The 27,963-nt window shown below is 39.4% G+C and overlaps 2 protein-coding genes across 5 annotated transcripts in view; one reads left to right on the top strand and one right to left on the bottom strand.

The window, feature by feature from the left end:
• LOC306852701 (GTPase IMAP family member 4-like) overlaps positions 1–27,963 on the bottom strand; it is a 52,657-nt gene that overhangs the window by 24,506 nt on the left and 188 nt on the right. The window contains exon 2 of one of the 2 annotated variants that reach the window (XR_013782664.1): positions 26,038–26,615. Coding sequence is in view for 1 of the 2 variants with exons in the window: in XM_079389754.1 (XP_079245880.1) it covers positions 25,471–26,615 (1,145 nt within the window). In the remaining variant the exon portion in view is untranslated. Of the gene's footprint in view, positions 1–25,189; positions 26,616–27,963 lie in introns of those variants that run through there. The other variant, XM_079389754.1, reaches the window with a different exon arrangement.
• On the top strand, positions 174–10,706 carry LOC306852613 (uncharacterized protein). Of its 3 annotated transcripts, none has more exons than XR_013782642.1 (3): positions 174–214; positions 1,756–1,940; positions 7,838–10,703. XR_013782642.1 is itself a non-coding variant. In XM_079389590.1 (2 exons), the coding sequence occupies exon 2, from the start codon at positions 7,935–7,937 to the stop codon at positions 9,555–9,557; it is 1,623 nt and encodes a 540-aa protein (XP_079245716.1). In that variant the 5' UTR covers positions 1,803–1,940; positions 7,838–7,934; the 3' UTR covers positions 9,558–10,700. The 3 variants fall into 3 exon arrangements, 1 of the variants encoding a protein (XP_079245716.1); XR_013782641.1 differs by having other exon boundaries at positions 187–315; positions 7,838–10,706; XM_079389590.1 differs by lacking the exon at positions 174–214 and having other exon boundaries at positions 1,803–1,940; positions 7,838–10,700.

Raw genomic sequence — 27,963 nt, 5'->3', positions numbered from 1 at the left:
GCGGGTGATTTAGTCTGTGAACCTATTTTCTAATCCAGAGCAGAAGGTGGCGGTAATGCACTAAAAACGCTAGTTGCCAACCGCCGTAAAAATATAAGAAGAAGTGACTATACTGAGTGCAGCCGCTGGAGGCGCTCGAGACGCTCTGCTTCACTCTGCAGCTCGTGAGGATCACTCGGTGTGCGCATGCGCGAGAGACTCGGAGTGGGTGAGGGTGAGTCCTCTTTTTCTTCTCTTTCTTCTCTCTTATTTGCTTTTTGGCGTCATGCATGGATTATTCTGCGTAATTATGTTTGAGGGCAGCAGGAATGAGAGGTAAATATCAGCTTCTCGACTTTTACTCCAGAAATGCCCTTTAACCGGATCATGTGTCTAATGTTCCTCTGTTCTTAAAATACGGACTTGTTCAGATTTAGACAAATAGCTTCACAAATGAGGAAAGTAAATCCGCTTTACTTAAAGGTGCAGTATGTAAGTTTTTGACTCTTCTAAAGCCAAAAATGTATATGTTTGTAGATATTTAGGAAACACGTGAGCTTTTTCTCTGAAAAATAATGTCATATCCAGTAATTGTTGTGCGAGTCTGTGTGGACGTGACGTCCCAGATCAACACAGTTTATAAACGGTTACAAATACATGATTAGAGCACAAACCTTCTATAGCACACACAACACAGGACATGCATTTACAATCAGATACACACAAAGAGTTATCAAGTAAATTATAGGCTCATTTAAATAGTGTCAAGTTACAAATAAAAAGTTATATTCACATAAGAATAAAAATGTTATTTTGTACCAGATGTGCTTGACTTTTGCGAGGCAGAACATTAAGAGACTGACAGCCTCAGACACCGTTCACTATTATTGATTATGTTCTATAAAATAAAATAATTAATGGTGACTGAGACTATGCTACTCTCTCCTTTTGTGTTCCACAAAATAAAGACGTATGGGTGAAGATGATTTATAAAGAATTATTACCCTTGAAAATAGAAGACAGCGCTACAGAGCAGATCTATCAGTTTCCCTTGCAATTAAAACTTAAGTTCTTTGTAATATCCGGGATGTGAATTTATCAGGTCAGGTTTGAAAAAGGTGATGAAGATGCAACCCACAATATCAGTCGTAGACAATAAAGTTAAAATTTAATTGCTTTTTTATGTAAAATGCAAGACTCCATAATTACATTTTCTTGTTGTGCAGCGTTTGAAAAAACTTTTCTCTGTGACTTATATTTACCAGTACGCATGTGTGACTATTCTTTAAGTTTTACTATAATAATACCTTAGAACATAACATTTACATTTATTCATTTTATCCAAAGCGACTTACATTGCATTCAAGTTACAGTTTTTACATTTTATCAGCTCTTGCTTTCCCTGGGAATCGAACCCATGACCTTGGTGTTGCTAGCGCGAAGAATTGTATTAATCAAAATATAAATTATTTGAGTATAATCAATGTAAATATAGCCATTTATGTATCAACTTATTCTACAATTATAATCATGTGTATTTGCCTGCTGTATAGAATCCTGTTTGAGAGCTGCAGACATGGGGGAAGCTGCTTGTCATGTTTTTCCTCTAGGCAAAGTATAGAATGGGGCCCTTGTTTTCACGGGACATAAAATTAAGGCCTCCTGTCTGCATCGTGATCTCATTACAAACATGTATATAATGTATAGAACACGCCTAGAAGAAAAAACTGTACAAAAGAGAATGCAGGAAATAATTCTGGAGTTTCTCTCCTGCAGGATACGTCTCGGCTTTGTCTTCTTTGAAATAAAGTCTTCTGGCATCAAAACCCCAAGATTTCAAGAGTGATTCTTCATAGAAACGGCGGAAGCCACTACAAATTGGCGTCACGCACAGGATTGTAAAGGAGCATCAGGCTGGACTTCAACGAGCAGCACAAACAGTAGCCACTAAAGAATAAAAGGTAAGCAGTTTTGCTTAAATTAGTTTGAGCTGTTTGCTATGGTCTACCCTTGGTGGGAAGGACACTTAAAATTGCTCTTCCAAATTAATTGGTTTTGATTCCAGAATAACTAAAGTCCTACGGATACCACTATATTTGAAATAAAATATATAGAGGTCTGTATGGGTAGGAAAAAATTAATAAAAAAAATCCTGCTGGGTTTTGCTTTTTTACTGTGTTGAGGATGTGTGTCAGTGAAAGAGTCGGTAACTGACAGGTCACTCAGGAAGAGTGTAGTGTAGTCTGTGTCTGTGTGAAAGGCTGCGGTTGTATGAGAAAATAAATAAATTCTGTATTGGGTGGTAAAAGCTGCGCACCCCCTCCTGGACCTCCTTGAGTGGGATCCAGCTAGTGAGAGGGATGAATGATTGTATGAGCCCTATAGATAAAGGGACAAGCCCTGTGTGAATAAAGGGACTAGATAAGGACAAAATTGTATCAATAAAGACTGAATCGAGATCTTTGATAAGCTTTTACATTATAGAGGTCTGTGTGAGAACATTTCTGAATTCAGAACAGTAAAAGTGAAATCAAGGCATTAAGTTAAATAAGTATTTTAAAAAGACTTTTAAGGGTGGACAAAATAATTTTAAAAATTAGAAGAGACGAAAAATAAATATACAAAATATGTATTTTTAGTCATTTGGATAATGAGTGTTGATAAAATATAGTTGAGTGACTATTAATTCATACAGAAAGCGTACATGCATCAGAGAATAAAAAATAGGAGTATAGATACATATCACAAGATAAAGACTAAAAATAGGAGAAAATTTATCAAAATAGTTAAATTAAGTGGGGAAACATAGTAGGTCAATTGGCTATAGAAAAATATATATAGATTCTTAAATATTGTATTGTAAGATTATAGGGAAAATATGACAACATCTCCCAGGACATTTTAAGATTAAAATATCCATTGTGTAAAGACTTGATAAACAAGGTCTCAAATAAATGGCAAAAGAGAACTAAGAATATGATGACAAAATGGCCAAAGGAAGGGGCATTTGATGTAGCACTGTGTGAGGAGATGGAAACTCTGATAATAAATCACAAAACTAAAGGTATCAGTAAAAAGAGAGAGAAAAGAGAAGCAAAAAGGGAAGGAAGTCTTGTTCAAAAAGGAAGGAGGAGACTCATTGAAAAGTATAAAACACTAGAAAAATACTAAAAGAGGCAGACAAAGAAAAAAGAAGAGTTGTTTTCTAAACCACCCCCATATCTTCCCCCAGAGGGCCAGTTACCAGTACTTAAGGGTACGGTAGACGTGGAAGGAGAAGTAGAGTTGGAAGAAAAAAAGGAACCAGATGTAAAAACAAAGCGGCGACAGAGAAAAGAAAGTCAAGGATTTATACCAATAGATTGTTATAGACAGGTACGCATAGCATTAGAAATGACGAAAACAAACCAAGAAGGCAAAAAGGATATGAGGAAGTGTTAGAAGAGATGGGGAGAAAAGATAGGGAAATTGAAGCATAAGTAGAGGCTATGGAAGAAGAAATAGAGAAGAAAATTAAAGAATCAGGAAAAAAGATCATCTAATGCACATCAGTTGATTAATTTAAAAAGCGCAATGTGCATAGGCGTAATTTACGGGTGGGACGGGTGGGACATGTCCCCACCACTTTTTACCAGGCTCGATATTGTCCCCACCACTTTTAAAAAGTAACTGAAAAATAGATTGCGTAAGGTATGTATTAAAGGAAAAGCACCATCTACAAATCGTCACTCTTCATAATCTAATTCATTCATTTAACAATTTTTTTCCGCCGGTCGGAAGCTTTTCAACATCCTCAAAGATGAATATTAAGTCTCGTTGTGAAACTATCGCGAGATACGCGATATGCGTCATGGGATATGTAGTTTCCTTTCCCTATAATTAATTAGTCTACAGATCCTGTACCTCTTTTAAAATGTATTTGTAGTCTACAATGTTAATACTGTATTTTAGTCTTAAGGTCTCTGCACACTGAGTTTTTTCGCATTCGCAATCTTAAAAATTCGTCACGCACAGAGACCTTGCACACTGAGTCCAATGCGTTTTAATTAATCCGTTGCGAAAGAATTCGCAAAACTATACAAAATGTCTTCAAGCAGTGAGGATGATTTTGTTGGCCTCTCCCTTTTTAAAAAAAGAAAAAGAAAAAGGAAATATTGGGTCCATCCAATCCTTAGATTGCGCAGAGAGGAAGGAGAGTTCCACCTCCTCATCAAAGAGCTGCGGGATTATCCCGAGAGATTCAAAGTTTATTTCAGGATGTCAGTGCCTCAGTTTGATACTTTGCTAGCGATACTGAATCCACATATTAAAAAGAAGACCACCAATTTCCGTGAACCAATTTATCCTGAACAGACTGTCTGAGGTATGGATACACACACACACACACACACACACACACACACCGAACTGCGGCATCGGAAAGGTGCGCGCCAGGCATAAAAAAATAGGCAACAGCAGTTCTTTATATTCTGTATCTTTGTATTCCGCAATTTGTTTGTCATAAAGTGCTCTGTGCTGCAAGACGAAGTGTATTAATTTGTCTGACACCATTTTGGATTTTGGCTTTCGCTTGTACGGTGGCTCTGAATGGTCAAAACACCTTCTCAAAGCATCTCAAAATGCTTTATACGGATGCGAAAAACGCAAAAAATCGAACCCGATCCCATTTTTTTTGACGGACGACAATTTCGGAGGCAGTGTGCAAACGTGATTGACAACGTGAGGTCGTATTTATTTTTCAACGTGCGAAAATTTCGGACGAAAAATTCGGACTCAGTGTGCAATGGCCTTTACTGTGCGTGGCTGCTTCACTAAAAAGCTTCTTATATCACTTCCACACTTTCTTTTGGACATTTTGTTGATGTTTTAACACTTATGCTATAGGTAGCAACATTTACCGTTAACTAGCCTTTACATGTGGGGTGGGGGAGGAAAAAAATAGAGCTTTTATAAAAACGTCATAAAAAAAAGATTCGTCAAAACAATTTCATTTATTTAATTATTTAATTAATAAAGGTAGTTTAACTATTTCAAACACAAATGAACTCTCATTCATGTTTTACACAAGGTTTTGCGTAGTTCAGGATTGGTTAAATTATTTGATTGGATGAGGAAACATTTTGTGGGCTTGTCTTGACTCTTGGCGTAATGTTGATTCTTCTTCAGCGCGTGCATTGATCACACCTACTTTTAGCAAGTTGTCCTTTTAGCAAGTTGTTCCACATTGTGAATGTTACGTTTTGCTTATTTGGATGTTTATAGACATATTTGTGAATTCGGTTATTAAATAAACAAATAGCAAAACGTTTTGTGCGGTGTCCCCACCACTTTTCAAAGCAAAGTTACGCCACTGGCAATGTGTATATAATAAGTGTAAATAATTTAATTGTCTTCATAGCTCCATTGTAGAAGTTGCGAAGAAGACCGCAACTATTTTAATGAAACTATAACACTAATAGCCTGTTATAGGCTCACTTGGTTCAATAGCCTATTGAAATGTCCCAATGTCCTTCATCATAATCTTGGCCTATGTGACAGTAACTTAATCTTGGCCTATGTGACAGTATCTTAATCTTGGCCTATGTGACAGTAACTTAATCTTGGCCTATGTGACAGTAACTTAATCTTGGCCTATGTGACAGTAACTTAATCTTGGCCTATGTGACAGTAACTTAATCTTGGCCTATGTGACAGTAACTTAGTCTTGGCCTATGTGACAGTATCTTAGTCTTGGCCTATGTGACAGTAACTTAATCTTGGCCTATGTGACAGTAACTTAATCTTGGCCTATGTGACAGTAACTTAGTCTTGGCCTATGTGACAGTATCTTAGTCTTGGCCTATGTGACAGTAATTTCCATTAGTTTTCATTTACAGAGCAGTGCAAATGAATGCATAAAACATTAATTTAATTTATCTTTTAATCAAATGATAGTTAAACTATTTTTTGGCAAACAACTGTGTTTACTATTAAAATTAAAACATGTAAGAAATAGCGTATTGTGTGATTGTTCTTTTAAACAAAAGTTGTAATAATTGTAGTAGCATTAGTAAATAAACCAAACTTTTATTTTGACGGGTTGCCATGAGAACCTCTTAAGTTTCTGTAGCCTATTTATGATATGACGATCGTTTTACTCAAACGAAACAGTCAAATGCTCATGAAGTAACTCTCAGAGCAGTTCTGGGGATTATGTTCATGTATTTATGTCCTCATTTAGTGACATGGCAGATGCGGAATACACCGCGAGCGTCGCGCACTTCAGTGTGTGTGTGTGTCAAAACCGCGCCTCTGTGCCATTCACATATACAGAGACACGCCGAACATGCAGAATTCATATTTAAATAGTCTTTTTGCAGCTTAATGTTTACAGATAGTCCATATCATGAGTCGATTTAAGTGTACTGACCTACTTTTGATTAATTCATCCAAACTTTGACTAATTCCGTGACTCCGCGTTATACAGTAAACACTGGATTCCGCGATTCCCCCTGCGTTTCCCCCATCTCGGAAACCATAAATAGATAATATTGAGGTTTTTACAACTTGAGCAACGTCTGCTGCTGCCTTTGAGAGAGAACTGATGCGTGATGAAGCAGCACCAGTTAGCAAGCGCTTTCGGTGTGAGAGTGCCTTTAGTCTTCCACGTTGATTGGTCGGACTCCTGACTCTCAACAAATCAGATGCGCGGTGGGCGGAGACTGCTCTAGACCACAGAGTGGTGAGTTCCGACAGGCTGCATCAGAGCCAAATAGCGCGTTTCAAAATTAAATAATTTTATCGGCACATCGGTTTTGAAAATGACCGATACCGCTTATCATAAAATGCTTAATATCGGTGCCAATAATCGGCCAGGTCGATAATCGGTCGACCCCTACTAGAGGGTAGGTCAGTTCCCAGTGGTTTTCATGCAAAATTACCTTTTGTCCCAAAAGGGGAAGTCGTGGCCTAATGGTTAGAGAGTCAGACTTGTAATCCAAAGGTTGCGGCTTCGATTCTCCGGCCGGCAAAAATTGTAGGTGGGGGGAGTGAATGTCCAGCGCTCTCTCCACCCTCAATACCACGACTGAGGTGCCCTTGAGCAAGGCACCGAACCCCCAACTGCTCCCCGGGCGCCGCAGCATAAATGGCTGCCCACTGCTCCGGGTGTATGTTCACGGTGTGTGTGTGTGTTCACTGCTGTGTGTGTGTGTGTGTTCACTGCTGTGTGTGTGCACGTTGGATGGGTTAAATGCAGAGCACGAATTCCGAGTATGGGTCACCATACTTGGCTGAATGTCACTTCACTCACTTAAAAGGAGTTGACTCGATCAATGCAAATTCCAATTGTTAGCTCCTGTCTCCATCTCGGGGGATGTTGGTCTTGGTTTGAAGTACTTAAGGAAATGTTGTGAAAGGATTGGGGCGATTCAGTAGCCAGAAGCCCGTAGTGTGGTGTGTCTCAATACTTCACACTATGTATTTCTATAAAGTCAGGTTTGCATCTTTTACTCAGATTTATCTTTGAGGATTTTATGTTTTGTATTGTTATGATTTGATATCTCGGAATTGGCATAGTACAGTATTTACCTGACTGATAATAAATTGTTACATTTGATCTTATTGTTTTACTCTGTAATTATTGACACTAGTAGATTACGTTGTATCCTTGTTAGCGGCACGAGCACCCCGATGAATGAGTAAATGTAAAGTAAACTAGATTAATCAAATATCAGAAGAATACTAATTAGAAATGGACAAACAACCAATTTGCAAAGTTGACCCTTTACAGACTCAAGTGGTGTATCATCTTGTCCTTTCACTTTTCTGTTTCTTTAATGAGTTACAGACAAATGTACTGTTTTTACTTTTGTTTCAGAGTTGATTGGAGACAATGAGGATAAAGAAGAATTCTGAGGGAAAAAAATAAATGTCAGGAGTGTAGAAAAACCCAAACAGAAAGATTTAAAGAAAAAATGGCCATGACATCTTTCATCTGCACTCAGTGTGGAACGAGTTTCACAAACAAACAAAATCTTGAGCGTCACATGAGAGTTCATACTAGAGAGAAACCTTTCACATGTGATCAGTGCGGGAAGAGTTTCTCACACTCATCAACCCTTAACAATCACATGAACATCCACACTGGAGAGAAACCGTACGTATGTGATCAATGCGGGAAGAGTTTTGCATTAAAAGGACATCTTGCAGTGCACATGAGAGTTCATACTGGAGAGAAACCGTTCACTTGTGATCAGTGCGAGAAGAGTTTCTCACGATCATCATACCTTAAGAGACACATGAACATCCACACTGGAGAGAAACCGCACACTTGTGATCAATGCGGCAAAAGCTTTTTGTGGGCTTCAAATCTGAGTTCACACCTGAGAGTTCATACAAAGGAGAAACCACATTCATGTCATTTGTGTGGAAAGAGTTTTTCACGTCTACAAAGTTTGAAAGAACATCAGAAAATACACACTGGTGTGAGAGAGTACATGTGCTTTGAGTGTGAGAAGACTTTTACTACAGCGAGCTGTTTAAAACTGCATGAGAGGATTCACACTGGAGAGAAACCTTACAAGTGTTCACACTGTGACAAGAGATTCAGTCAGTTATCAGGTCTGAAAAGACATGAGAGGTTCCACACTGGAGAGAAACCTTACCCATGTGATCAATGCGGCAAAACATTTTCAAGAGATTCAGTCCTGAAACAGCACATAGTAGTTCATACAAAGGAGAAGCCACATTCATGCCATTTGTGTGGAAAGAGGTTTTCACATCGACAAAGTTTGAAAGAACATGAGAAAATACACACTGGTGTGAGAGAGTACGTGTGCTTTGAGTGTGAGAAGACTTTTACTACAGCAAAGAGTTTAAAACTGCACCAGAGGATCCACACTGGAGAGAAACCTTACAAGTGTTCACACTGTGACAAGAGATTCAGTCTGTCAGGGCACCTGAAAACACATGAGATGATTCATACTGGAGATAAACCGTACACATGTGATCAGTGCGGAAAGAAATTCACACTAAGAGCAAACCTTACGGACCACATGAGAGTTCATACTGGAGAGAGACCGTTCTCCTGTGATCAGTGCGGGAAGAGTTTCTCATACTCATCCACTCTTAAGGAGCACATGGACATTCACACTAGAGAGAAACTGTGCACATGTGATCAATGCGGCAAAACATTTTTGAAAGCTTCATACCTGAAGAAACACCTGATAGTTCATACAAAGGAGAAGCCACATTCTTGTAATTTGTGTGGAAAGAGTTTTTCACGTCCACAACATGTAAAAGTGCATCAGAAAGTTCATACTGGTGTGAGAGAGTATATGTGCTTTGAGTGTGAGAAGACTTTTACTGCAGCAAGCAGTTTAAAACTGCACCAGAGGATTCACACTGGAGAGAAACCTTACAAGTGTTCACACTGTGACAAGAGATTTAGCGATTCAGGAGCTCTGAAAACACACCAGAGGATTCACACTGGAGAGAAACCTTACAAGTGTTTAAGATGTGGCAAGAGATTCAGTCAGTTAGGAAATCTGAAAAAACATGAAAGCATTCATAATGGAGAGGAACCGCACAACATGTGATCAGTGCGGGAAGAGTTGTGCAAGAAAAGAAAGCCTTATGACACATATGAGAGTTCATACTGGAGAGAAACTGTTCAGTTGTGATCAGTGCGAGAAGAGTTTATCACGATCATCAAACCTTAAGGATCACATGAACATCCACACTAGAGAGAAACCTTACAAGTGTTCACACTGTGACAAGAGATTCAGTGTGTTATCAAATCTGAAAACACATGAGAAGATCCACACTGGAGAGAAACCGTATCAATGCACTGCATGTGTTTCAATAATTCATCTGCTCTACACAGTCATACAAAAAAACAATCATAGTAAGTAGATCATCTTCAGATCCAGCTGTTTCAGCTCTGATGCTGTGTCTTCACCAAATGTGACAATAATCCATCAAGCAGTAAAATATAATCTGGATAAATCTGTCATTACAAGTGACATGAAGAAACATTATCTGAAGTTTTCACTGTAAATAAAGTTCATCTTCATCTTCAAAACTCATATTCTTCAGATTCAACTGAGATTGAGATCAACTCAAAGATGGAGTTTCTCCCCAAAGAACAATGTCAAAAAGTTTTATTCTTGTGTATCATTTTGCTTCCTGATATAAATTATATCATTGTGCTTTCTTATGGGTTGCATATTATGTTCAGTTGTTTCATATTAAGTTCAATATGTTTAATAAGCAGGATTGTAAGAATAGCAATATCAATAAAACCTTACAGATACCCATTAATACTTGTCAGTAGGAGAGAGAGATCCAGCTCATTAGTTTTCACTTTTACTTAGCTAATTTTTGTATTTGCTGATTAAATGCTATTAAATGTGTTACGAGCACTTCCTCTGTCTAATTGCCTCTTCTAGATGAATCGCTTTTTGTATTCCCCAATTGTAAGTTGCTTTGGATAAAAGCGTCTGCCAAATGACTAAATGTAAATGTAATTGTTGATTAAATGTTACCTTTTTTTATTAATACATTCTTTACTTTTTATATTTTGTCAACAACTTTTATCATCTGCTGATTGTATTTGAATCAGGAAAAAGTAATTTTATTTTAGTTGTAATATCTAACAGTCATGACGTATTACAATTGCTTTTTGGTCTTTTAAATTTTTCAATAAAGCTTTTATTTGCCTAATAAACTATATTTTACTTCACACATGACTGAGATTGACTGAGTTTGTCTACATTAGCAATTCTTCTTCTTCTAGTGGTGGACAGATTGATCCTAATGTTGATAATATAGATATGAACATTGAAATTGGTATTGGATCAATACGAGCCTGATGAGATCAATACTTTAGATTCATTTTCTCTCCTGTATGCTTAATACATTACTTCTGTTTCAACAAAGGGAAGACACACTGTAAAAAGTTGAGGAAACGTTACAGTAGAGGGACTCAGACAGCTTGACGGATAATTAAACGGGTATTTATTGATAGATTATGAGCAACAAGGAGTCTAACAGGTAAGTGGCAATTCAGGAGGTCTGCGGAAATCTGGAGAAATGTTAACTTGAGTATCTTCTCTTGACGGGAGACAATGAACAGGAACTGGACCCACGCCTCACCAATACGGCAGACAGGGACTGAACTCTGGAGCAGACAGACTGGGGATCGCTGGAGAATACACTCGGTAGAAAACACTGCAGGCAAGTAGACAAGGAGGTAAGTATCAGGCATAGAACTGTGATAGCAATGGTTGTCCTCTTCGTAAGAACGAGACCGGACACTGGAGTGTTGTGAGGTGTAATGAGTGTCTTGATGATGTGCAGGTGATTAGACCTCAGGTGAGGGAGTGTGCTGTGACTGGCTGGTGACAGAGCCTGGCCAATCTGTGACATTACCCCCCTCTTCATTGCCCACTCCTGAGGGCCGAGAATCCCAACATCGTGGTGGTCTACCTCTTTCTCTGAGCGCAGGACAATCGGGATGACTGGCATGTAACTCTGCGAGCAAGGTTGGATCTAGTACATCGTCTCTGGGTACCCAAGATCTCTCCTCTGGGCTGTAGCCCTTCCAGTCCACGAGGTACTCCAGATGACCACCATGGCGCCGGGAGTCCAAGATCTCCTTGACCTGATAGATGGCACCGTTCCCCAGGATCAATGGGAGAGGGGGCTCCTCCGTCGGGCCAGGCTCTGTGGCGGGAGAGACAGGAGAGTGGTAAGGTTTGAGCAGGGATATATGAAACGTGGGATGAATTTTGTACTGGGGTGGAAGCTGTGTTTGGTAAGTTACCAAGTTCACTTGCTTGATGATGGTGAAGGGGCCAACAAATCTGGGACTTAATTTCTTGCAGGGTAGGTGCATCCTGATGTCCCTGGTGGAGAGCCAGACCTTCTGTACTGGTTGGTACTGGGGCACCTCGGAGCTTCGAAGGTCGGCTGTCATCTTGCGCCTATGCACTTCTCGCTGGAGATGGTGATGAGCCGAATCCCAGACCCTCTCGCTCTCTGTGAATCAGTTGTCTACTGATGGTACATCCAACGGTTCCCCAGACCAGGGGAACAGGTGCGGCTGGTAGCCGAGTACACACTGAAAGGAAGTTATACCGGTGGAAGGTTGACGCAAGGAGTTTTGGGCGTACTCGGCCCAGCCAATGAACTGGTTCCAAGAGTCCTGGTGGCCGTGGCAGAAGGTTCGAAGGAATCATCCTACTTCCTTGCTCTTTCTTTCGGTCTGCCCGTTCGTCTGGGAGTGGTATCCAGAGGACAGACTAATGGTCACACCTAAGAGCTTGAAGAAGGCTTTCTATACCTGTGATATGAATTGTGGTCCACAATCAGAGATGATATCCTCTGGGATGCCATAATACCAGAAGATGTGGTTAAACATCAGTTAATCACTCGGTGTGCGCATGCGCGAGGGACTGAGAGCCGTGTACGGTGAAAGTGAGTCCTCTTTTTCCAATGTTCATTCTGTATTATTTTCTTTTTGATGTCATGCATGGATTATTCTGAGTAATTATGTTTGAGGGCAGCAGGAATGTGAGGTAAATGTCAGCTTCTCGACTTTTACTCCAGAAATGCCCTTTAACCGGATCATTGTGTCTAATGTTCCTCCGTTCTTAAAAGATGAGTTGAATACGGAGTTGTTCAGATTTAGACAAATAGTTTCACGAATGAGGAAAGGAAATCCGCTTTAATTAAAGGTGCAGTATGTAAGTTTTTGACTCTTCTAAAGCCAAAAATGTATATGTTTGTAGGAAACGCGTTAGCCTTTTCTCTGAAAAATAATGTCATATCCAGTAATTCTACTCTGAAATGTGCGAGTCTGTGCGGAATGCCTGGGTTTCTGCTGTACATGAAAATTGCATAAAATAAACAGAAAAAATATATAAACAAATACTTATAATTCTATATAAGGAGAAAAAGAGAGAGAGCTTAAAAAGCTTAATTACAGGTCCATACTGCCACTATTTAACAGCTTTATAGACACAGGAATATATATATATATATATATATATATATATATATATATATATATATATATATATATAAATATATATATATATATATATATATATTAATCTAAGCTCTCAAAAATGGTCTGATAAAAGATTATCATAAACCTTTGATCAACTCCATGAAGTCTCAGAAGACGTAAAAAATGCAACCGTTGTTGTAACCTACTGCAGAGATTATCTACACGGACATTCCATGTTAGTGAATTATCGAAAAAGACACTAAAATATTTATATGATGGGACCTGCATGATAGTTTGATTGTGGATGATCAACAGGCCTGTGATCACCAACTTCTCTAGGGTCAAACACCATCTCCTTTGTCTTGTCGACGTTCAGAGCTAGGTGGTTGTCCTCACACCAATTCACAAACCTTCCAATCTCTGAAAAATATTCATATTCCCTGTTCTTTTTCAATAAGCCTAAAATTGCCGTATCATCTGAGAATTTAATTATGTAATTATTAGTGCTGTCAATCGATTAAAAAAATTAACTAATTAATCACAATTTTTTCCTGAAATTAATCGCGATTAATCACACCTAACATTAAACTTTTTAAATCTACTTTTATATTGCAATAATTTCACATTTAATCTTCAAATTAATGTAGAAACAACATAAAGACGGTATATTTTTAATATTTGAATAATGGCATCTTTTTAATGAATGAAGGCCAGTATCACTGACACCAATTTTGATGTCTCTATAAAATAATATTTTTTTCCCTGATATTTAACCATTGACTATTGCCATTCAACATTACAGTATAATTGAAAGCCATCAATGTTAATATTTATTAGACTTTAATAAAAATAACTTATTATTTAAGTGAACTTTAAACAATTTTCTCATAAACACAGTATAACCAATGTCATATTTAGCTACCTATCCCCTTCAGCAAGTAGGAAATGTACAGAAATTGAATAAAGTTATCAAACACTAAATTCTAAATTAAATACAGATGAGTCCTTAAAGCTATAAAGTTATTGATTTCCTTTTTTTTTCTTCTTTTTTTTTGTTCTTAGATGAACAGACATCACAGCAGCTGGGTTAATAGGTTATTTTGGCTGCTTTTTCTTTAAGAGCTGCCGAGGCGGATCTGACACGCATCGTGTTTTCTCTCAACTCACTTCACATTGTCTGACCCACTTCAGGTCTTAAAGTCTCTATTAATGATCTGACGAGTGTGTTAGATGAGTGAGAAAGTGCAGGACAGTTTTGAAAACCATTTCAGAGACATGTTCTTAAATGTGACTCATATATTTCACGCAAGCACAGTTTTAAGGCAGTTTTAATCACCTTGACTTAACTGACCACGACATTGCATGCACATTGTTTCTTTCGCGCTTTGAAATGATAAAGGCTACAGCGTGCGGTAGCGCCTTTGTTCAGTACAGTACAGTTTCCGCGCTGCTTTGACTCACGCCTGACGTTGAAGTGAAGTAGAAGCACGCGTCTGAAACATCTCCTATTTGAAATGCTCGTAAAGACGTTCTGTGACTAAATTAGCAAGAAAAAAGAGACAGAGGCAGCAGTTGTGAGTGGGGTGGCCAACACTAGCCCCGCCCCTGTGTTAACGCCGTTAAATATTTTTAACGCGTTAAACTGAAAAAATTAATCACCAGCGTTAACGCGCTAATTTTGACAGCACTAGTAATTATTATAATAACACCTTCGACACTCATCCGTATACAAGGTGAACAAATCCGGTGAACAAACAGAGCCCTGGGGGGCTCCTGTGCTCAAAATTTAGACAGTGTTCCGTTAACACTAACCTGTTGCCTGCGATTAGTTAAAAAAGATTAGTACCATTCAATAATAGAAGGGTGAACTTTAAAATCATTCAGCCTCGCAATTAAAAGATGTGGCTGCAGCATGTTAAAAGCTGAGCTGAAATCTACAAACAAAATACGTGCATACAAGCTAGAATCCTCTAAATGCCTATTTATAAAATGTGACAGGGCTATACCAGCATCATCTGTACTTCTATTGCTCCTATATGCAAATTGAATGGGTCTGACAGCTGACCTCTGTTTTTACAAAGTTAATCATAATTTTCTTAAAACACTTCATTAATACTGAAGTAAGTGCCACTGGATGATAATCATTATTCTCCTTACAGCTAGCCTTTTTTCGGACAGGGGTAATGATAGCACTCTTCCAAATTGAGGGAACAGTATGTGTATCTAAAGACTTCTGATAGATGAAGTCTAGATTGAAATCACTGCAAGATTTCAATAACCACCCAGAGATACCGTCTGGCCCAAAAGCCTTGCTGACACGTGAAAACAGTCTCTCCACCATATGTTGGTCAATAATTTCCTTAAAGGAATTCAATACAGATAAAGCATCCAGTGTAATTTTATGCTTGAGTGAGAAGTCTCTTACCCCAAATCTACAATAAAAATCGTTCAACTCCTTTGCCTTCGCACCCTCATCTATCACATTGAAAGATCTTTTGGCTGGAGCCATATTTGTCTTGTATTTCATAGTGTCCCATCATTTTTTAGTGTTCATTGATGAACAATGTGTTTCAAATTTCTCCCTTTCCTTCTTCCTAGCTGCCCTTAGTTTAGCGTTCAATTCCTTCTGTGCATCTTTCATAGATAGAAGGTTCCCTCTCCTAAATGCCATTTTTTCCGTACTATACACTCTTTGATTTCCTAGATATAAGATTTATTATTTGGGTATATAGTTATTAATTTTTGGTTTAGCACATTGTCTTTACAGAAGTGAATGTAGTCCGTAATAGTCTCTGCAGCCTCCTCCAAGTCCAGACTATGAAAGAGGTCCCAGTTGGTACAGGAGAAGCAACCATTTAAAGTTTCAATATTATCATTGTTCCACACTGAAGGAATGGATCGCAGATCTACAATGGCCTTCCTAATAATATTAATTATATAATTTTTTGAATAATTATTAATTAAATTTACATTTATGCATGTTAGAGAATAAGTTGAATATGGCTTTAGTCTGCCTATTACTCTCTAAGCAGCTGCTCTCATTGTGTGTGTAACCATGGCCGATAACGTTTAGGGCAGAGGCAACCTTGAAGTAAGATAAGTGTTTCTCTGCGTATGTTTGTTAGTATCTGTCTTTACAGGAAGAAGCTCAGACAGCCCCAGGACAGACATTCAACTGCCAGTGTCTAGAGTATCAGATATACGTCTTTGGAGAGACGCATTGTGTCTGACCTCTGATCACTCGTCACTAAAATAGTCTCATCTGAAGATATGCTTCAAGCTTGCGTCCATATGTGGAAATTGTCTAAGTTTATTTAGGTTTTAGGACCAATCAGTATTCTGATGACTTATGCATTGATGTAATTAGCAACCTCTGTCGGTATAATTGTGGTGATTTCTCTACTATAAAGTGAAGTGACATACAGCCAAGTATGATGACCCATACTCTGAATTTGTGATCTGCATTTAACCCATCCAATGTGCACACACACAGCAGTGAACACACACACACATCGTGAACACACACCCGGAGCAGTGGGCAGCCATTTATGCTGCAGCGCCCGGGGAGCAGTTGGGGGTTCGGTGCCTTGCTCAAGGGCACCTCAGTCGTGGTATTGAGGGTGGAGAGAGCGCTGGACATTCACTCCCCCCCACCTACAATTCCTGCCGGCTGGAGAATCGAAGCCGCAACCTTTGGATTACAAGTCTGACTCTCTAACCATTAGGCCACGACTTCCCCTTTTGGGACAAAAGGTAATTTTGCATGAAAACCACTGGGAACTGACCTACCCTCTAGTAGGGGTCGACCGATTATCGACCTGGCCGATTATTGGCACCGATATTAAGCATTTTTATGATAATCGGTATCGGTCATTTTCAAAACCGATGTGCCGATACAATTATTTAATTATGAAACGCGCTATTTGGCTCTGATGCAGCCTGTCGGAACTCACCACTCTGTGGTCTAGAGCAGTCTCCGCCCACCGCGCATCTGATTTGTTGAGAGTCAGGAGTCCGACCAATCAACGTGGAAGACTAAAGGCGCTCTCACACCGAAAGCGCTTGCTAACTGGTGCTGCTTCATCACGCATCAGTTCTCTCTCAAAGGCAGCAGCAGAGAATGGTGTCTCGCACGTAACATTTTGTGGTGTTGTCACGTACTAGTGCCGGCTAATGGGCAATCGGCACTCGGGATGCACAATGAATCAAATACGGTGCACTCTTTTAATTCGATGCGGTGAATCAACCGCAGATGCTTAGTCATGTTGGTTGTGACGCCTTTCTTGCAATAATTACACTTAGCTTTGTTTTCGGTCTTTACAAAATGTAGCCACACTTTTGAGCGCTTCTCGCGGTCCATTGTAAACTGATGCTTAGATTACTCTGCCAAAATGATATGACCTGGAAGAAATAATAGATTCAGAGACCAAAGATTGCCTGTTAGATTTACCCAAAATGAATTTTACCTCATGTTTAGCCACTATAGAGACATCAGAGCCAGCGGCAGATGTCAGAAGGACTAGACGCGGTGAGACTGCTCTCAGTGGGATACATGAGCATCGAGCGCCCAGTGATCACTGGAACTCACCTCTCTGAAACTGGCGAAGCAAATTCTCAAGTTGGCACTATCTTTATAAATAAATCGCAGATTTGAGTTTTAAACAACTACATTCTGACCTGAAATACTTTTAGAACGGCATTTCATGACACAATAACAGTAATATTTTGAAGATTTTGCAGTTTTCCCCTCTCCATTAACACTCTCTGATTGATGCGAAATGCATTTTGGGATACCTCGCTGCTTCAGGTTCACACAAGTCACCATCGTTCATCATTCTGTAACAGTAAAATTGCTTGAGGTGGTTTAGACAAGACGAGTGATGTGCTGAGTGATTGACTGGAGGCGTGACTGTAGAACCGCTGTGTGTGATATGAACTCACTGTCAGAGAGAGAGGAAGCGTAGCGTAGCTGGTATTGTTTTACTAATCCTGCATTGTTTTATGTTGAAAATAATTAAGGTTTGCCTCTGACTTGTCCCTCTGCCTAGAAAGCAACTGAAAGCTTCTTCAAGTACCTCCATATTTGAAAAACTGCAGAAAATGACAGGAAATGACGGAATATTTACGTATATTATTACAGCTGGTCTGTTCGCATGGGATTAGTATTACCTGAGGTAATTTCTCCGGACCTTTTTACAGAAGGTAAAAGTCGCCGTAATCTTTACTGACATTGTCTGTAATGATTACTGAGATGGCGCATTCGGATGGGACTAAAATAACTGAGAAGGTCTGGTAATAATTACTTTATCCCACCTCTCTATGTAAAACTAATCTCGTCCGAATAGGGCTTTTGACTTGGGCTACAAGAACTGGATCTTGTAGCCTAGAGTTTTTGCATCAGTTTAAATTATTATTATTATTTTTTTATAGATACACAAATAAAAGTAGACTCTTTACAGACTCAAGTGATGTCTTTATGTCCTTTCTCTTTTAATAATGAGTTTTAAAAGTGAAATTCTTAATAATTTTTAATTTCATTTTTTAAAACTTTTAATAATTTTAGTAATGAGTTACTGACAAATGTACTGTTTTTACTTTTTGTTTCAGAGTTGATTGGAGACGATGAGGAGAAATAAATAATGTCAGGAGTGTAGAAAAACCCAAACAGAAAGATTTAAAGAAAACAAAAGGCCATGAAATCATTCATCTGCACTCAGTGTGGAATGAGTTTCACACACAAACCTCATCTTGAGCGTCACATGAGAGTTCATACAGGAGAGAAACCACATTCATGTCATTTGTGTGGAAAGAGTTTTTCATCTACACAGTTTGACAGAACATCAGAAAATACATACTGGTGTGAGAGAGTACGTGTGCTTTGAGTGTGAGAAGACTTTTACTACAGCAAACTATTTAAAACTGCACCAGAGGATTCACACTGGAGAGAAACCTTACAAGTGTTCACACTGTGACAAGAGATTCAGTCAGTCATCACATCTGAAAACACATGAGAGGATTCACACTGGAGAGAAACCGTATCACTGCACTGCATGTGGGAAGTGTTTCAATAATTCATCTTCTCTACACAGACATACAAAAAAAACAATCTTTCTTATGAGTTTCAAATTATGTGCAGTTGTTTCATATTAAGTTCAATGTGTTTAATAAGTATGGTTGTAAGAACAGCAATATCAATAAAACCTTACAGATATCCCATACATTTCGATTACGAGTCCGACTCTCTAACCATTAGGCCACGACTTCCCCGTAACACCTGCAGTTTGCCTACAGAGCAAACACGTCTGTGGATGATGCAGTCAACATGGGACTGCACTTCATCCTGCAGCATCTGGACAGACCAGGGACTTATGTGAGGATCCTGTTTGTGGACTTCAGCTCTGCTTTTAACACCATTATCCCGGAAACCCTTCAAAATAAACTAATCCAGCTCTCCGTCCCCACCTCCGTCTGTCAGTCGATCAACAACTTCCTGACAGACAGACAGACAGCAGCTAGTGAGGCTGGGAAAATACACATCCAGCACCTGTACGCTCAACACTGGAGCTCATCAGGGCTGTGTTATCTCCCCACTGCTCTTCTCCCTTTACACTAATGACTGCACATTGACGAAGAGTTTTATTTGTGTAATCAATGTGAATATAGCCACGTATGTATCAAGTTATTCTACTATTGTAAAATTGTATGTGTCTGCATGTGTAGAGGCCTGCAGAAGAATGGAATGTGCAGATGTATGGTTTAAAGTAAAGCTGCACATCCTGTTGTGACCAAGTCATGCCTCTTCATTTAACGTAACATACAGAGGGGCTATTGTCTGCTCTAGCAAACTGATGGAGACTGTTTCTTAGAAACAATAACGCTATAGAAAATGTATAGAAAACGCCTTAGGAGAAAAACTATTTAAGAGGAACGAACATAGATTCGAGAGATTCACTGCAGCGTCTCTCGGTTTTATTGTCTCTGATAATAAAATCTAAATTCTGGCATCAAAACTCCAAGACTCTGTGAGTATGATTCCTCATAGCACTGGCAGAAGCCACCACAACATCTAAAGACCCCTCTGTCAAGCTCCTGAAGTTTGCAGATGACACCACACTGATTGGCCTCATTCAGGACAGTGATGAGTCTGCTTGCAGACAGGAGGTTAAGGAGCTGGCTATATGGTGCAGTCTTAACAACCTAGAGCTTAACATGCTCAAAACTGTGGAGATGATCGTGGACTTCGGGAGAAACCCTCTGCACTCCCCCCATCGTTGCAGTTATTACTGAAAACAAATAGGAAGTGTTGGTAGAATGAATCCCTGGCCAGAGGAGAACTGGCCCCCCGACTGAGTCTGGTTTCTCCTAAGGTTTTTTTCTCCATTCTGTCACAGAGGGAGTTTTGGTTCCTTGCCGCTGTCGCCTCTGGCTTGCTCAGTTGGGGACACTTCATTTCTAGTGATTATCATCAATTTGATTTCACAGATACTATTTAAACTAAACTGAGCTAGACAAGGACATCACTGAATTCAATAATGAAATGCCTTTAACTGAAAATTGAGTGTTTAATCTTATTATTATACATTACTGACACTCTATCCTCCAATTTGATACTGTTAAGTGCTTTGACACAATCTGTATTGTTAATACGCTATATAAATAAAGGTGACTTGACTTACTGAAGTGAGCTACAACATTTTTTGTGAATTATGTTTTTTTCACAGTGTACGATAGATCGGCGACGAGGTTTCACACTGCATGACTTTACAATAAGAATCGCCGACAACTCTGTCTGGTCTGCAAACTACAGCCACACATACACGAGAAGTGATAAGGTAATAACACAAGAGCACACTGATATGATGGTCTAATAGACCTACCCGAAAAATGACGACTTGCTAACAAACATACAGGTGCATCTCAACTTAGGATGTCGTGAAAAAGTTCATTTTTTCAAAGTTATTTCAAAAAGTAAAATTTTCATATATTTTGTATTCATTGCATGTAAAGTAAAACATTTCAAACGCTTTTTTGTTTTGTTTTGATGATTAGAGCTTACAGCACATGAAAGTCAAAAATCAGTATCTCAAAATATTAGAATATCTACATTTGAATTTCAATGACCATCCCTAAAGTATAGGGATGTTCCTGCAGGTTTGCACTACACAACATCAGAAAGATCAGGCCCTTTCTGACAGAGCATGCTGCGCAACTTCTTGTCCAGGCCCTGGTTGTTTCTAGACTGGACTACTGCAATGCTCTTCTGGCTGGTCTGCCATCAAACGCAATCAAACCTCTACAAATGATTCAGAATGCAGCGGCACGACTGATCTTCAACGAGCCCAAAAGAGCGCATGTTACACCACTCTTCATCTCCTTGCACTGGCTACCAGTGGCAGCTCGCATCCAGTTCAAGTCACTGATGCTTGCGTACAGATCTACCACAGGCTCTGCACCCTCCTACTTCCACTCACTATTACGAACCTACATCCCCTCCAGAAGTTTGAGATCTGCTAGTGAGCGACGCCTTGTGGTACCATCACAGAGAGGCTCAAAATCACTCTCCAGAACATTCTCGTTCACCATCCCTGGCTGGTGGAATAATCTTCCCACCCCTATCCGGAACGCCGGATCTCTGGCAACCTTCAAGCAACAACTGAAAACTCATCTCTTTCGGCAGTACTTGACTTCATCCTAAAAAAAAAAAAAAAAAAAAAAAAAAACTTTCCCTCTATCTTTCTCTCCACCTACTAGTTTGTACTTATTTGAACAATGACTGAGACTTGGTGTTACGAGCACTTCCTCTGTCTGACTGCCTCTTCAAGATGAATCGCTTTTTGTATTCCCCAATTGTAAGTCGCTTTGGATAAAAGCGTCTGCCAAATGACTAAATGTAAAATGTAAATGTAAATGTATAAATTCCGGGTATCTCTTGTTCTATGAAACCACAATAATGGAGAAGACTGCTGAGTTGGCAATGATGCAGAAGACGAACATTGACACCCTCCACAAAGAGTGTAAGTCACAGAGGGTCATTACTGAAAGGTGTGGCTGTTTACAGAGTGCTGTATCAAAGCATATTAAATACAAAGTTGACTGGAAGGAAGAATTTGGGTAGGAAAAGGTGCACAAGCAACAGGGATGACCGCAAGCTTGAGAATACTGTCAAGCAAAGCTGATTCAAACACTTGTGAGAGCTTCACAAGGAGTGGACTGAAGCTGGAGTCAGTGCATCAAGAGTCTCCACGCTCAGACGTCTTCAGGAAAAGGGCTACCAAGCCACTTCTGAACCAGAGACAATGTCAGAAGCATCTTACCTGGGCTGTGGAGAAAAAGAACTGGACTGTTACTCAGTGCTCCAAAGTCCAAAGTAAATTTTGCATTTCATTTGGAAATCAAGGTCCCAGAGTCTGGAGGAAGAGTGGAGAGGCACAGAATCCATGTTGCTTGAAGTCCAGTGTGAAGTTTCCACAGTCAGAGATGATTTGGGCTGCCATGTCATCTGCTGGTGTTGGTCCACTGTGTTTTCTGAAGTCCACAGTCAACACAGCCATCTACCAGGAGATTTTAGAGCACTTCATGCTTCCTTCTGCTGACAAGCTTTATGGAGATGCTGATTTCATTTTCCAGCAGGACTTGGCACCTGCCCACACTGCCAAAGGTACCAAAAGCTGGTTCAATGACCATGGTGTTACTGTGCTTGATTGGCCAGCAAACTCACCTGACCTGAACCCCATTGAGGATCTATTGGGTATAGTCAAGAGGAAGATGAGAGATACCAGACCCAACAATGCAGATGACCTGAAGGCCACTATCAAAGCAACCTGGGCTTCCATACCACCTGAGCAGTGCCACAAACTGATCACCTCCATGCCACACCGAATCGAGGCAGTGATTAAAGCAAAAGGAGCCCCTACCAAGTATTGAGTGCATATACAGTAAATAAACATACTTTCCTGAAGGCCAACAATTCACTAAAAATGTGTTTTTATTTTTTATTTGGTCTTATGAAGTATTGTAATTTGTTGAGATAGTGAATTGGCAGGCTTATCATCACAATTAAAATAACCAAATACTTAAACTACTTCTGTCTGTGTGCATTGAATTTAGTTAATACACGAGTTTCACAATTTGAGTTGAATTACTGTTATGGTAAGCAGACTGGACACAGATGAATGTATAAACAATGCAGTATATTTATTGATTCAACAATAGTGGGACCAGAAGGGAATGTGGAGTATGTACTTTTGAAGTTTGATGAGTTTGTAAAGGATATACTGAAGATACTTGTCTTGCCAGGAACCCGTGGATGACATGGAGAAGCACACACACCAGATCTATTTTTTTTTTTTTTTTTCTACTTTCAATTTTAATAAAAAAAAAACCAATGAACGAATGATACACAGATTCTCATTCATGGAAAGTTTCAGGGACATAATTCATAAAACTGCAGCAAAATAATCAATTTTGTGATACAATTTTATACTTTCTTCTGTTATTATCAGGATTAATTTTAATGTCCTTTCACTTTTCTGTTTTGTTGTTTTAATGAGTTACTGACAAATGTGCTGTTTTTACTTTTGTTTCAGAGTTGATTGAAGATAATGAAGAGAAAGATGAATTGAGTGAAGTTGAAGAGAAAAATCACGTCAGAAGTGGAGAAAAACCCAAGAAGAAAGATTTAAAGAAAAAAAAGGCCGTGACATCTTTCACCTGCACTCAGTGTGGAATGAGTTTCACAAACAAATATGATCTTAAGCTTCATATGAGAGTTAATACTGGAGAGAGACCGTTCACTTGTGATCGGTGCGGGAAGAGTTTCTCACACTCATCAAACCTTAAGGAGCACATGAGCATCCACACTAGAGAGAAACTGTACACTTGTGATCAATGTGACAAAACATTTTTGTGTGCTTCAAACCTGAAGTATCACCTGAGAGTTCATATAAAGGAAAAGCCATATCCATGTGATTTGTGTGGAAAGAGTTTTTCACGTCTACAACATTTGAAAGAACATCAGAAAATACATACTGGTGTGAGAGAGTACATGTGCTTTGAGTGTGAGAAGACTTTTACTACAGCGAGCAGTTTAATACAGCATGAGAGGATTCACACTGGAGAGAAACCGTATCACTGCACTGCATGTGGGAAGTGTTTCAATGATTCATCTTCTCTACGCAGTCATACAAATCACAATCACAGTAAGTAGATCATCTTCAGATCCAGCACTTTCAGGTCTGATGCTGTGTCCTCAACAAAAGTGACACAATAATGCATCAAGCAATAAAATATTATCTGGATAAATCTGTTCTAAGCAGACATTACAAGTGACTTGACAAAGAAACATTTTCTAAAGTTTTCGCAGTGAATAAAGTTCATCTTCATCTTCAAAACCAGCAGATTCAACTGAGATTCAGATCAACTCAAAGATGGAGTTCCTCCCCAAAGAACAATGCCAAAAAGCTTTATTCCTGTATATCATTTTACTTCATGATGTAAATTATATTATTGTACTTTCTTATGTTTTTAATGTTCAATTATTTAATTTTATGTTCAATATTTTAATAAGCTGTATTGTAAGAATAGTAACACCATAAAAACATTTTGCTCGTCAGTAGGAGAGAGATCCAGCTCAGTAGTTTTCATTCGTTGTTATTTTTTATATTTTATCAACAACTTTTATTGTCTGCTGATTGTATTTTAATCAGAAAAAAAGTAATTTTATAATTTTAGTTGTAATATCTAAAAGCTATGATGTATTATAATTGCTTTTTGGGCTTTTAAAAGCTGAGGCTTTCCTCTAATGCCGAGTTCACACTGCACGATTTTCAAAGTTATGGATCACTATCTGGGGTAGCATTCAGTCGCTGCTGTCTTCACACTGCACAACTATCTGGGGTAGCATTCAGTCGCTGTTGTCTTCACACTGCACGACTATCTGGGGTAGCATTCAGTCGCTGCTGTCTTCACACTGCACGACTATCTGGGGTAGCATTCAGTCGCTGCTGTCTTCACACTGCACAACTATCTGGGGTAGCATTCAGTCACTGTTGTTTTCACACTGCACGACTGTATGTATAGTAATAACATTATCTGCATTATTTCTTCATCTGGTATAGGAGTAGGAGACTAAATGTAACTTCAAATAATTCATGGATTATGTGGTTATTAAATGTGCTTGTGTAACTGGGTGAAGAAGAATGTGGACACAAAAAAGAGGCTGTTTTACTGTTTTTTATTGAGAAATAAAAACAATTTGACACTGTTACGGCAGAGCCTATTTCTCCTCTTGCACAATTCTTCCCCTGCCTTTGAAAACACTCTCTCAAAGGGTACAGAGGAGGCTGGTGTACACAAAAACTGCAGTGCAGTCAGATATAGATGGGGTAACACATGTTTTTGTTCTTTACAGTATTCAAGTGGATCATGGGTTCTGGGTATGTTAGTTTCCTTGTTATGTTAGGTATCGGTGAACCTCTATTACTGCAGTAGCTGTGGCATTACAGGTTTTTTACTCCTCCCTGTAGCACCGCCCTCAGCGCTGACCCCGCCCCTACAGCTCCACCCACACCTGCAGCCACACCCACCACAACACCGCCGACCACGCCCACCTGCTGCACTGCTTCCAGTGCAGCTTCTCTTGGTCCAGCGGCTTCTGCGCCCGCTAGCGCTCCGACCGATCCTCCCAAAACGCCGCCTGTCGCCGCTCCCAGAGCCATCGCGCTCTTTCCGGTCGCCACCGCTATTATTGTGCTTGCCGCCACCGATCCGCCGCCCATCATGGAGGCTCCCGCTGCGGCCGCTATAGAAGGAGCTGCAGCTCCAAAAACAGCTCCTACCGCCATCCCGGTGGCTCCCGCAACGACTAACACTTTCACACGCTCCAAAACGTTCCCGGAGAGCGCGACTTCGCTTCGGACGCTGCTGAGCGCGGATCTCAGGACCTGGCGTCTGCTGCGACTGCGCCGCCGCAGCTCGTCACGTATTGCGTGATCGGCGTGCAGGAACACGCTGTTAGTGTAATAAGCTCCACCCATGCTATCCACCATCGTTAGCAGCATGTTCACCTGCATGCGGTTCTCCGGCACTCGGTTGTTGAAGACGCAGTAGCGTCTGCCGCAGACGCGTAGAAGGATCCTCAGTTGCTCTGGAGCCGATTCGAGGAAACTCTCAATCCCGCCGTCGTCCAGCTCGTCTCCATGCGTGAACAGCACCACCGTGTGGCGGAGCGCCTCCTCGCCGAACACACGCAGCATTTGCGCAACGGCCCGATCTTCATCCACTGTGTATCGTCCGAGCGGGATTACCAGCAGGAAGGCGTGCGGCCCGGGAGCCGTGAGCGCGATGCATTTCGCGATCTCTGTGTGAACATGATTCGCATCGAAACGAGTGTCTCCGAATCCTGGCATGTCCACGACGAGGACGCTCTTCATCGTCCCGCTGGACTCTTCGTCTGTTCGGCCGCATTCGCACACGCAGGTCACCGAACCCGCCCTCAGGGCAGACAGGAAGTGACGTCGTCCTAGGATGGTGTTTCCTGTGGCGCTCTTGCCTGAGCCAGTGCGGCCAATCAGAACGAGTCTCAGCTCCGCTGTGTCACGCTCTTCCTCCTCCGATCCAAACGCCTCCTCTCCGCTCGACTGAACTAGAATCAGAACCAGAGCTCACTTCATCATTATCTTTACTTCAACATGCCAAAGAATATAATGGGATCTTACAAACAATGAAAAAACGTTTAAAACACTTTGTTAAAAGTTTTTTAAAAAAAGTGTTGAAGTGTTGCACTTTAAAGAAAATTTTATTTTGAAATACACAATACAACACACGCACAAAAACTATAAATACTGATCTTGATACTAAAAATAAAGAAGTCTCTGAACAGAGAAAAAAATGAAAAAAAGCCATATAAAACGTCATTATAAATAAGTGTAAATAAAAAATAGTTGTATTTTATTATGTTTACTATATTACTAATATCTGACTTATGTCTACAGAAATGTAGCAACGTAAAAATAAACCACTGCAATTCTTTCAAAACGTCTTGCTAAAAAATTAATATAAATTTTGTTACCTTTATTGACAAGCTGCACTGTCAAAGAATTTGACTATTGTAACAGTTTAATTAAACTATTATTTAAAGAAAAAAACTGCCACCTTGGAAATGTTATTACCTTTATTGACAAGTCAACTTTCATAATCTTATCACAGAACTGATGATAAACATCGTTTGATAACACTCATAATAAACAGATTCAGACTGAAACCAGGCCAAAAAATAAAACATACCTCTGGATCCTACTTACTTATGTACTAACTAACTAAAGAAAAAAAAAATCTGGCAGAACAAGGTGCTTAAAATGAGAGAACCATTTGTATTTTTTATTAATAATATATGCCAGAAATATATATATATATATTTTTTTTTTTCAGAAATGAATACAATAATTTAAACGTGATTTGCCTGCTTTATAAGACAGAAAACAATGAAGAATATAAAGGTCAGAGCATGCATTACAGCTCTTTTAAAATGACTTGCTAAAAATAAATAAGTAAATTACTTTAGATATTTGACAGTCCAGATAAACATAACCAGCTCGATAATATGTAAACAAAAGTAATATACATGTTCGTTTGTTTTTTGACAAAGTTCCTTATAATACTTTTTTTGTTTATTTCATTAAGAGCTTAATTTAACATGTGTATTGTTTTCTGTCTGATAATAAACCAGAAGATAACAGATCAGTGTGCAGTGACTTGGGTAAAGTTGGTTTTATATTCGCACATTCACAACATTTCCACGTTCAGTAACGTCCTAATTACACGTGCAATAAAGGTTTTTTTTTTTTTTTTTGCAGGATGATTTTGTGTGACAGGATGATTTTTATAAAGTAATTCTTCATAATCATGAGCTCATGTTAGCAGAAGCATGTTATCAAGTTCATAAACAGACTGCTAATAAAGTTTAGATGTAAACAAACACCAGGACACACAGA

Source organism: Barbus barbus (genome assembly GCF_936440315.1).
Source record: "Barbus barbus genome assembly, chromosome: 3".
NCBI lineage: Eukaryota > Metazoa > Chordata > Actinopteri > Cypriniformes > Cyprinidae > Barbus > Barbus barbus.
The sequence above is the reverse complement of the archived record's forward strand: the minus strand, read 5'-3'. Positions and strand labels throughout refer to the sequence as shown.